The 12332-nt window shown below is 35.0% G+C and overlaps 1 protein-coding gene across 1 annotated transcript; it reads right to left on the minus strand.

The window, feature by feature from the left end:
• Window positions 1-489: 489 nt before the first annotated feature.
• On the minus strand, window positions 490-12051 carry LOC105639749 (kinesin-like protein KIN-4A). Its single transcript, XM_012223895.4, has 26 exons — window positions 11524-12051; window positions 10826-10972; window positions 10557-10706; window positions 9497-9747; window positions 8763-8950; window positions 8517-8641; window positions 8214-8250; window positions 7990-8081; window positions 7731-7841; window positions 7496-7615; window positions 7184-7277; window positions 6805-6917; window positions 5991-6089; window positions 5779-5892; window positions 5569-5685; window positions 5389-5469; window positions 4653-4724; window positions 3956-4049; window positions 3843-3874; window positions 3400-3497; window positions 3214-3312; window positions 2830-3051; window positions 2329-2497; window positions 1640-1795; window positions 1264-1566; window positions 490-983 (listed from the first exon to the last, which is right to left on the minus strand). The coding sequence occupies exons 1-25, from the start codon at window positions 11638-11640 to the stop codon at window positions 1354-1356; spliced, it is 3111 nt and encodes a 1036-aa protein (XP_012079285.1). The 5' UTR covers window positions 11641-12051; the 3' UTR covers window positions 490-983; window positions 1264-1353.
• Window positions 12052-12332: the final 281 nt, after the last annotated feature.

The raw sequence follows: 12332 nt of genomic DNA on the forward strand, positions 1-12332 counted from the left end.
CTTCTCTGTTAAAATATATATTGCTTGACTATGTTAGGCTTCAGCACAAACAGAATTGTTTTATTTTATTCTTCCATCACTTCATAGAACTGGAAAGAAAGCTTGAAACTAAAAGGTACCCTGTTGTCAAATGAAACGTTTCCCTGCCGATAAGAGGATAACTTTTCTCACCATATTCTCTATCATCTACAATTAGGAGCGAAACATTTCCCTTCGTGCTGATAAACTATACAAATCCTTCAATACCATTGGTTTTAGCGAGCAGCTGGACAAACCTTCAACCTATACTAGCTAGAGAGACAAAAGGGTGAAAGATATAGCTGCAGTATCAGCTACCATGACAACGAGTTAATGAGGTTTTGATTAATTTTCTCTCGGCTTCTAGCCGCAGTTCAGTAACGTTCCATAGAGGGTGGTCAAACTATGAAGCACGATGAAAACAAAAGATTCATATAATCAAACAAAGACATCAAACAGTAGCCTGGAAAGTTCAATCAAACATTGTTTAATTTCTACAGGGTAAAAATTATAGACTGGAAAGTTCAGTAAAACAATAGCCAATAGGTCCGTCTCAAGAGCAGTAATACTGCTATTACAAGCTACCTGTTTAACATTGTAACAAAGACTAATCTAAAAAAGGTTGTCATTATAGCTTGAAAAATAACTGTTTAATATATAACAAATAAAATCATAACATATACAGAGAGAAGAATGGAAACACCTTCTACACAGCTTATACACAGGTTGAATAATTTCCTCTTCCATCAATCGTCATGGCAAAAACACCAAAATTAATAGAAAAACAATCTACAAACATGAACAACACCTTCTGCTGTACTTGATGATTCCTGGTCATTCGACCAATCTGCCATTTTCCAGAAAACATAAGAGCCAAGATACTTGGATGGGTGAATTACCAGTCCAGTGCAAGAACAGCACAGCATCAGCCACAGTACTTCATTTCCCAATAAGACATAACATGCCTGCATTTCATAAGGACAATAATAATTTTTCATGCAGGTAAGGAAAAAAATGTTGTACTTTGGTCCTCCCATCATGAAATTATCGAGTGTGCCCAGAGTGCATTGTGAAATCCACCTCAAATTATAGGTGGATCTAACATGAATGTGAAAAAAGGTGCATGTGCATGGTCTCTCACATTTTAAAGAGACACTATATGATAAGAAATAGTGATTAAAACCTCGGAAAATTTTTATTTGCATCAGATTTGATAAATATATGAAGAATGAGAAGGAACATTACCTGCATTCATTCTTCATCTCAATCAGCCACGTGTTGGATCATTTATGGCAATCATGTCGGTTAGAAAACTGGTGAAATTGAAGCAGGCAGTCATATTGCATCAATGACGGCCTGTGGTCGAGGTCTTGATCTCATTATCGTCTCATCACTGTGTTTGATCCATTCTGAGAGCTTCCATGGCTTCTGCCATTTCCATTTGAACTGAAGCAGCCACTGATGATGACTTCTCTTCCATCTCCAGAGTTTTCCGGTTTGCCCAACAGCTACCAGTTTCTTCATTGGCAATTGCCCAACTGGTACCATCTGCGCTCACAGTATCTTGATTTTGTTATCCATAAGAAATCACAACCTACAGGACTGGTAGGAGGAAAGTTACCTTCCGTGTCTGATCTCGGAAGGTCACGGACTCTCTGACAGACCCGTTAACAATCCCAGGTGTAAATTTTAGTTGCTTTGCCGCTGGATGTGAAATTGGGGACAGAGGACCACTCGTATCATCAGCATAGTGCTTAGATGAACTGCGTGAGTTACCCTGTTGATTTCCATTCATTAACTGTTAAAACAATATTGCTTGTTCATTTTCTTTAGAAAAAAAAAAAAGAATAGTATTTAACACAACATGAGGCCTCTTTTCTTCCCAAAGCCCTTCCACCAAATGGTGCTTTTTCAGCTGAGCTTGAAACTAGGCCTTAAGTTAAGATTCATGCAAGAAAGCAAATGCCTTTACATTGCACGGCACTTGGCAACAAATGCCCTGAGCTGAACAAGAGACGCTATATTTCAATACTTGTTTGGCAATCAGAGATGATTTCTATCCCATGTGTCAAATATTGTTGAAGATGCATACAAATTTGATCTTGTATGAATTAACAGGGATATATATAAGTTTACACAAGGTCATTTAGCAACAAGTTACTATGGCCTTATTTAACTTGAGTATAATTCCTTATACATCTCTGTGTTCAATTAATGTAAATAAAAATGCACAATATCCCAATTAATGTGTAAGCTTACAGTTCAAAGACGATATATAACTAATAAGTTATGACCAGCAGATATTCTCACCGAAACCGAAGCTGACGTAGCTAAGGCAATAGCAACAGCTTGTTCCCTCATCTTTTGCTCCTTTACAAGTTCCTTCCTCTGGGCCTCGCTTTGTCGCAGTAGATTTACAAGCTCATTCAGCTGGTCTTTCAGGTCCTTCATTTCCATAGCTTTATCCCACAACTGGAACCTATTGACAGACAAGTAATATGTTATGACACTTCCCAGAAAAAAAACTTCAAATTCTATCACTAATAAGATGTCTATTTTTTCTCTCAAAAAAAAAAAAAAAAAAAAAAAAAGAAAGAAAGACAACCTTTTTTCTAAATAAAATAATCATTAACAAGAAACTACTACCCATGTACACCAGAGGAACACAACTCTTAAAAACTACCACAGAAGAAGCCATAATAAAAATTTATAAACAAAAAATGTTAGAAAACATTGATATACTTGATGTCACATGCAGTTTACTCAAACACTAGGAAAAGTAGAGATCCCAACTTGGGCAGTTTATGTTACCTCACGTCAGCAGCAGCAGTGAACATATACTGAAGCAGGTTTTTAGCTTCTCCCATTGAGCGTAATTGGTTCCAGTGTCCACGACCAAGCAGGGAACGCTCCCTATCTGCTGCCTCCGAAAGTTGTGAAGCCATTGCCGTTAATGCATTGGAAGATAAGTTCAGCATATTCTCTAGAGAAGCTATTCTCGCCATTCTTGCATTTGGTGACATCAAAAATAATCTAAAAAGGTTGAAAGAAACAGAAACCAGTAAATGATCTTATATTAGCTTATGATACTTCTACTATGCATCATATTATTTGAGCATAAGATATGTTATTGAATGTTGATGTACAGTCCCAACGCTAGTAGCCTTTAGTTGGGACAAGAAATCATATACATACCTAGAACATCCATTCTTCCCTTTTTGTTGACTACACTCATTATGACCAAACTGATCTACTTCTTTCAACAAGGCTAACTCCTCTGCCAGTGCAGCTTGTCTGTTAAGAAAATTAAATAAATATACAAGCATATTGAAACAGCTAAAACCAGTGGCAACTAATAGGAGTAAAGGGCAGATGCCATACTCTTGTCTCTGTTTTTCATACTGGAAACGAACTTCATGGATGTTCAGCATCACTTCTATCTCATGATCAAGCCACCTTTGTAAAGATTTTTCGTTGCCCTAAAAGTGTAACTCTGAATTAATATTTTCTGACATTAGCTTATAGCATAAAGATATCAATCTATGCGCCACTTAAAGTAGATTGGCTTGAATGCTTTGCCATCTTGTCTCAGGTTGTAGAAAAACCAAAAACATGAGTATCCAGCCCCAAATTCATTGAAATGTATCCTTTGTAATATAATAATCTTTTAGAAGCAAAATTGGAGCTGTACCATGATCGTGATTCATGACAACGAACCTCAACTAAGCACAACCAATCATAAAGGGGTCAATGGATTCAAACAGACATCATTGACTCTGAATAAACAAACTATAGTAAGGAATTGCTCAAGATTAGATCATTACCTGCAGAGGTGATGTATGTCCATTTGAATTAACTGCAAGAGATGATAATATAATGAGGGTGTCCGAATGTTTGACAGACTATATGAGACCAAACGAAAAAAGTGAAAAATTACCTGAGTTCTCACGTATTGAAGACTTGCGAGCTTCCAACAGATCCTTTAGCCTTCTTGTAGCCATTGCTGCCTCTTCTGTCTTTCTTTGAAGAACCTTAAAGAAAAGGATAATAATGTAAGTCAATTTAAGTCAAAAGATCCAAAAAACTTTGGATTAGCTAAAGGAAGCATATTCCAACAGTAGCAAAGCATATGAAGAAGGAAAATCTTAAATTTGAAGGCGACTTTAGATAAAAGAAGTATTGATTTGAATGTCGGTCAATGACTTCATGCTAATGAATTATTATTTCACTTCTTGTGAAGTTGATTGTTATTAATGGTATCATACCATATTGCCTTATTATTCATGCTTGAGTTTTCTTTTTTCTATTTTGATTACTACAAATTACATGTCTTTCTTTGGGCACAATTCTGGAACTTGTCCCTGTCTTTCAAAATACTATATCACATCATTGATGCTCTCAATTTACATTAATTTATCTCTAGTCATTCTAATTCAAAGTTATGCAGGGATTCAGGCATAGAAAAATAATGTCATTCATAGTTCACTTTTCACCCCATTCACCAGATAGGGTTTAATTGAAGAAAATCAGAGCTACAGTTTAGGGAGACACAAAAGATGCAGCATGAATCTCTCACACCACGTCATCATATTTAAATAGATATACTAAGAACTTGAAAGATATGGTCCTTTTACCAGTTTCTGTCTTTGATGCAATGCTTCAAGTTTATGTCGCTCGTACTCATTTCTCCTGCCTTCCTTTCTTAGCTGATTCAGCAAAGCCAAAATACAGCTAAAACTAATTAGCATAAAAAAACAATACAATGTAAAAGAAACTTGCAAGCATGATTAGGATACCAGCTGTTTAAAAGAATCAAATAGAAAGGAAATCAAGGTGTAAACTAAGGAATCAATCAGAACTCAGAAGGGAAGAATCTATCAACAAACATCTTAAGAAAACAACATAAAAATGTGAAAACGTAAAAGAAAAAGGAAAGCAGAGGGGCACTGGGAAGCCTAAAATGTTGAATATAGCATGGAAACGGGTGCTTTGATACATGAAGGCAAAATAGAACTTTGATAAGCTAATGCATATTGTGATAAAAGGTTGCAGGAGATTGATTCACCCAATGCATATGGTTGCACAACAGCATGAAGCCACAGAAGTAGATCAGCAAATTTCATATCATAATATAATATACTTGTTACAATGTTGAAATCTTGAAAAACTTGGGATAATTACCCAAGTTATATGCAGTAAAAGTTTTCTTCCAAGTTGAATTAAAACTGGAGATTTTTATAATCCATGAATGTCCAGTCAACAGAGATATATGAGTGAATCTGATTTGTGACAATCCTACACCAACTCTTTGCAACTTAAGGCATCAAAGAAATCCAGATTATATCGTTAACAGAAAGAGAAGCACCACACCTGTAGCACTTCCTTCTCTCTTGAGGCCTTCCATTGTCGAAATTGTTCTGCCTCTTGTTTTATCTTATTCTGCAACTGAACCTGCACAAGAAGAACGCAAGAGAAGGAAAGATATTAAAGTTTCAAGATACACGTTTCTGAGACATAATTTAAAATAGAAGCATTTGAATGAAAACAAACCTTTTGTGACTTGATTTGCTGTATTTCAGCTTGCAATCTCTTTGCTGCTTCATCACTTCTTTGTTTTTGCTTTAAAAGCTCAACCCGGTTTTCTTGTTTGCTTTTAAGATCTAAAATCTGAATTTCAAAAAGAAAAAATAAAATAAAAAATGAAACCGTTCTACAGTTCAGGCTGACAGAACGAAATAGTTAGGTGACATGTAAACTAACCTGTGCTTCAAGCGCTTTTAATTTCTGTGAATGAAAATCATTTGTTTTCTGTGTTTGTCCATCAGAATTAGCAGAACGATTCCCAATTTCAGCTAGCAAATGATCCCGCTCTTGCTGTAGTTATTTTACTTTGCATAAGCCATAAACATTAAGAACTAGCAAACGAAAAAATAAAAAATAAAAAATAAAAAATAAAAAATGTTCAATTATACCTGCACAATTCTCTTCTCTTCCTCAAGTTCCATGATTTTCTTCCTAAAGTGCTGTTTCAAAGCTTCAGTGTCAACCTCCACAAAAAGTTTCATCTCAGACTGCATTCGAAAAGAATAAAAACATGAGCCTAGATTTACCCCCCAGGACACAGACAGACTTGTTTCCCTGACTTTGCTCACTAAAATAAGGTGAAGTTTGGTCAATATACTAATTTTAGTTGTAAAGTATTGGTGGGAGTAAAAGTAACTTCATCCAGCTGCTGGAACTGGAGGTACTTGATTCTTATCAGACAATTTAAGCAAAAAATAGTACTATAATACCGTCAAGTGAGCTTCAACAGAAGCTAGACAAATAGCACTTGAGATTACAATTAATAAGAACACGATGGTTATAAGCTTGAAAGTTCAAATTTTTCAAATTACTACTGTACATGCAGAACAAGCAATTGTAACAAGCTCAAAAGATTGATCCAACCATGTATATACCATCAAATTCTTGTAGCCATAGAAATTAATTCCTAAAAAAAATTGGTTAAAAAGCATCTACATCCCTTTTATACCGAGTCTTTTACAGTTCTGGTTGAAGTGCTATGTTGTTTCTTGAAGAATCGGACACAAGCCTCAAAGTGATGTCCAAGAGCTCTACCATGATATATATTTTATGATAAAATCCTAGGTAAATAGGACTTCCCTTAACAACAGATATACACATAATTTATTTCTTGTTAGGAAATAAATTTATTTCTTATTAAAAAAAATATTTGTGCACTTATCAATTTCATGTATTTCATAAAACAAAAGCCATAAAAGAAACCTCTTTTTGCTCCAAGCGTTTGTTTAACTCATTCAATTGTTTATCCATGGTACCCTGCATAAGTGCATGCTCCCATTCTTTTGCTGCTTCATCAATTTCCTCAGAACTTTCACCTGCAGAATGCAATTTGGCCAACATGGAAGACAAGTGGCCAAGGAAAATATATGAGTTGCATGATAGCATACCTCACATGGTAGCGGATTTGCAAGTATATGTGCATTCTGAGCCATCCCACAGTAGAAAGAATGTAACTAAAATTACCAAATACAAATGCTTATACAGTTTATGTGAGGGTGCAATATGTTCAAGTTCCTTTGATCCTGGTCCCAGCATTACTGTCCCAGGATGGCCCAGACTATATAAGTAAATGAGGGAATACCTGATATGGATTCACCCATCTGATAGTCAGATGAGTCCATACTCTGAAAATCTCTTTTAAGTCCATCACTTTTTGCAAAATAGGCATGGCCTTCCTGAGATTCAAATTCGAGATGCATTACTTATGGATCTAGAACTTTTTAAAACATATTCCACCGTACCGGTCAAATAAATATCACATGCAACCATTTCTATTCATATTTGAGAAAATTAACATTTCAATCAATAAATAAAAAATTATTTTGGAAAAACAAGAAAAGAGAAACAAAGTGGGGTGGGCAGAAGGAGAGACTAGAAAATCCCATTGACATACTTGTGCTTGGGCATCAATTTCACACTGGTCTACTACAGCACAACGGCTGCGGTATTCATGAAGTTCTCGAGAAAGATCTTCATTTGCAGCCTCGAGCCAAGCAATCCTTTCATTCAGCATCTGTCAAACCAAGATTATTTTCTACTGAGTCATTGTCAAATACAATTTCTCCTGAAATAACTCATGCAAAAGCCACTACTTTTTATCAAAAGACAGTTATGCGGAAGGCATATACCAGGACTTCATCTGATGGAGCTCCTCTCCCCCGAGCACGAAGTTCTGCTTGCAAGTACTTCAGCTGTTGGCGCATCTGTTGCACCTCAGTGGATATTAAATCTCGGTTAACCTGTGCCAAAAAGGGAAAAATATATAAATTTATACCTCTCCAGGTGATCTTCACATCAGATAAAATTTTACAATACAAAGGGATATTTATAGTAGACTAAAGGGGATTGAGGACCTGAAAAGAATAACCAAGTTGCAAACAAACTTACAACAGGCTTATTCTGAATATTTCGAGCACGATTTGCATATTTGAGAGTGTTGAGAGTTTCCTCAGCATTGATGTCAGCAGGACTGATGCAAGCTGGAAGGAGGGCCAAAACTCATTACAAACAACATGTATTTGGAAACACATCACGATATCTAGATAGCTATACAATGCCCCAAACAATTACCAAAGACAAGATCGTAATTCTGAAATTAAGTAATGGATTACCTATCATAACAGTCTTGCTGTTTCCACCTAGTGAATCCTGCCAAAGAGCATAATCAATCTTAAATCATAAAGCATTTAAAAGAAAAGATTTCAGAAGAAAGAAACAGCAAATTAATTATTTTGTAGTTACTCTATGACTTCTCAAACCCACTATAAAGATAGCAGTTTCTTGTTTGTCATTTCTAAATTCTGATATTCATAATCAGCTAAATCATTTCAAAATCGGTAAATCAAATTTAAGAACATAGAAATGCAATTTCCTATATCAAAAGTACTATATATTTCACATTAAGCTAATCTAACCTGCAAGAGTCGTGTCAGTTTACTGTCTCGGTAAGGAACATGCACTCCTTCTTTTCGCTTTTTTTCATCCCCAAGCACGCTGATGACATTACCAAGTGCCAGAAGCCCCCTATTTATGTGAATACCTGTTTGTAAAGAATACAAAAAATAAAATAAAATAAAACAATGTGCAATTATATTTCTTATGAAAACAATCAATAATGACAAAGCCCTGCAGTAATACATGAAAGTAATGCATTAACCTACCTTCTTTCAAACGAAGACCATCCGAACCAGTTCTCTTCGCTCGTTCAGATCCAGCTAGATCAACCAAATGGAGCTTAGCACAGAAATACTCTTCGCCCATATCCTCATCTGGAGTGTCATTAACAGGAGAAACTGAATGCGGTTTGCGCATCTGTTCCAATGTGATCGTGAATATTGCGTGCGACCGACTTTTATAAACATGCAGAAGGGAATGGGATGCCATTAGATTACAATTAAATGCTAAGTTATAACCACGAAATACTCCTTCCCAGCATTTGAATTCATTATTCTAATGACATCTCAAGCAAAAAGGCAAGAGAATCACTTTCACAACCAAAACAGGATAAATAATCAAAGACCATAAAGTTATTTAGATAAACTTAGCAAATAAGACACCAGCATCAGAAATTGCTGCATAAAAACCGATCTTCCAAACAAAATTTTGGTTCTCTTTCATTTACCAGTATTTCACTGTACAAATATGCCTGAGGAATTTTCAGAAACATAGTTATTATTCATAGAAAAGGAATTTTTTTTGTTGCGAGAAACGAGTTCCTTGTCAACATTATATATCCTAGCTCTTTAAGCAAAATGCCACAAGGACCATCATAATGGGACAGTTAAGGAAAACTTGAATTACTTCACATTGGCAAATTGGCCTGAATGGAGAAGCATTATTGAGACTAAAATCTTAAGTTAGGCAGGAAAGAGAATATTTGGCATTCAAGGCTTACCTGGACTGGTTGTTCATATTTGTACTTCCTGTTGCCCTACTTAATGATCCTTGCTCCAGGCAAGCAGCCATTTCCTGTAATGTACTGACAGATAATTCAGTTGATCCTGCTAGCGTTATAACTCCATTTGACGATTCACGTATTTGTATTGGAGGCCTCCCAGGAACAGCAACTTTCCCATGTCCATTAGCAACCATTGATTTGCTCACAGATTCAGAATCCAGCAAGTCTCTCACTTCTTCCTTTAGAATCTTCAAAATGGAAACCCAATTATTAGTTCCTCAGCAACAAGATATATAAAAAAAGTTACCATTTTATATTCTATTTCAAGGTTCAATCCTCTTCAAAATGTCATTCCAAATTGTTGTCACTAGCATTTTAAGTTAAAAAAAGTTATTAAAAATACCATATCTTCAAATTTTCCAGTTTTAAGTGTTTGGTATGTTAAAAAAAATATTCATTTGAATTCCACAGATTCAATTCAGAAATTTAACATAACTAAACCAAATTCCATCAAAATTGATTAAATTTCAAATGAATTTTGCAATATTTACACAACTAATAATTTTTGTTCTCTCTCTCTCTCTCTCTCTCTCTTCTATCTTTTATCTCCCTTCCTTCTCTTCTTTTCCTTTTTTTCTCTCTTCTTTCTCTCTCCTCTATCTTTCTTGATTCCATTTTCTTTCTTAGTTTATTTTTTTTCTCTATTTTCCCTTAAGGGTACTTTAGACGTTTATCACATATCAAATTGAATTCTAAATTTATAGCAAACATAAATAAATGTGGAATTCAATTGAATTTCATATCTTAACCTATCATAACAAACATGAAAACTCATATGCAAATGGATTCTAGCTACATATGAAAAGATCTGTACCAAACAGGGCCTTAAGCAAAAGCTGAAGGACAAAGTTAGGAATGGACATTTTCAACCGAAAAGTTCTTAGGTTTACATTTATCTTTGGTCATTGGACAAAATTTTTCTAGGAAACTAACAGCCTAAAAACCAACTGAAGTATTTTGCTGCACATAACTAAATAAATTAACATGAGAAATTTACCTCAACGAAGGACACATGTAACTGGAATTCGGTTTGATCCTTTAATGTCTTAATCTTATTGAACAGAGCATTCATTGCTTGTGGAATCAATCCAGTTTGGCAACCATCTTTGAAGCTAGTTCCCATTGTATGTGTTTTGCCTGATCCTGTCTGCAATGCAAGCACATGTAAAATACTAATTAAAAAATACACTGCATGAGAAGCCTTGTTCAACTTTCAAAAAAAAAAAAAAAAAAAAAAAAAAAAATTGTAATTTTACATGACATTACCTGACCATATGCAAGTACAGTAGCATTATAACCCTGGAACAATCCGTCAACAAGTGGAGCAACACATTCTTTAAACATAGCAGATGATGGAGAACCACCATTTCCATATACATGGTCAAACGTAAAAGAATGAGTACCGATTTGCACCTGCATCATAATCAAAACCAATGTTAACATATCAATATCGTGCATGATACCAATAAATATATTACTGATATTCTTTAACTTGCAAAATTACAGAGCATAATTCCATCATCAAACTGAGCTGAATACTTAAGAAATGATGTAATCAAGAAATAAAGTGAAATCGGAGACCTTGGCCTTCAACTTTAAATGTTAAAACTAGAATGTTTATTCTTTGTCTTTTTTTTTTTTCCTGAGATTGGGCATGGTTAATCATGTTTATTTCAACCTCTTCCTTCGTATTATATAAAGGACATGATCACTAAGAATCCAAATTTATTCCACTCATTCATTTCCTATATATACTGAATCCAAACCAGCTCAAGTTAGAGATAGATTGAATATATTTACAAACTTACTATAATTAGCCAAAAGATATACCGATTACAAATATATATATATTAAAAAAAAAAAAAAAACAAGTTTCTAGTAATTCTAAAAACCACGAGCGCTTAAGTTAAGCTCATCATATCAAAATTACCAAAACTTTTAAAGGAAATAAAAATGTAGAATACCTGAGGCTTCCCAGTCGTAACGGAGACACAATCTTTGCAACCTTGAACACGTTCATCGCCGATAAGCGGACGAATATGAACTGCAACTTTAACACTGCAATTCTCCGATGTCTCCATGATTAAAAAGAAAAACAAAAGAAGAAAAGGAGAAGAATATGAGAGAGGATTAATTTCTCGACGTCCAATCAAATCAGATTGATTTGATTAGATCAAGAAAATGATGCAGCAACCAGAGAGAGAACAAGTGATTTTAAGAGAGAGAAGGTTGGTGGTAAAAGAATTTGAGGAGGAAGTGGAGGGATTTGAAAATTGAAGCACCAGAAGGTTGCTGCAAAAATAATTATAACACCAACAACAAGAACAACAAAGAGCCTTAAGCTTAGCTTCAACAAATCACAATATTCATGTTTAACATTCCTTGTTCTGCACTGCTTATTCTGCTACCAGTAACCAGCTACTATAAATGACCAAAGCCAAAAGGTTGCTGCTACTTTCTGCTGCTGTGTGCTGATTTGATTGTTTGGGCATATGGCTCCTTGGTCCCTACTCCCCAGTCCTTTCATATGACTATACAGTAGGCAAAATTTGGTGTCATTTTTACCAAACTGCCCTTTTCTTTGGGGCCCATAACTATTTTGCTTGGAAAATACCGAATCCTGTTTTGCTATGTACTCGAGGGTTTTTTTTTTTTTTTTTGGTAAAAAAGAACTTACAAGTTTTAATTACTTTCATTAATGAGGATATAATGAATTTTTTTCCTTAGCGCATTCCTTGGAAGCTATGAATAGGACAAGAGATTTTAATTGGGC

This window comes from Jatropha curcas, chromosome 3 (assembly GCF_041381405.1).
Source record: "Jatropha curcas cultivar XTBG-Jc1 chromosome 3, XTBG_Jcur_1.0, whole genome shotgun sequence".
Classification (NCBI taxonomy): domain Eukaryota; kingdom Viridiplantae; phylum Streptophyta; class Magnoliopsida; order Malpighiales; family Euphorbiaceae; genus Jatropha; species Jatropha curcas.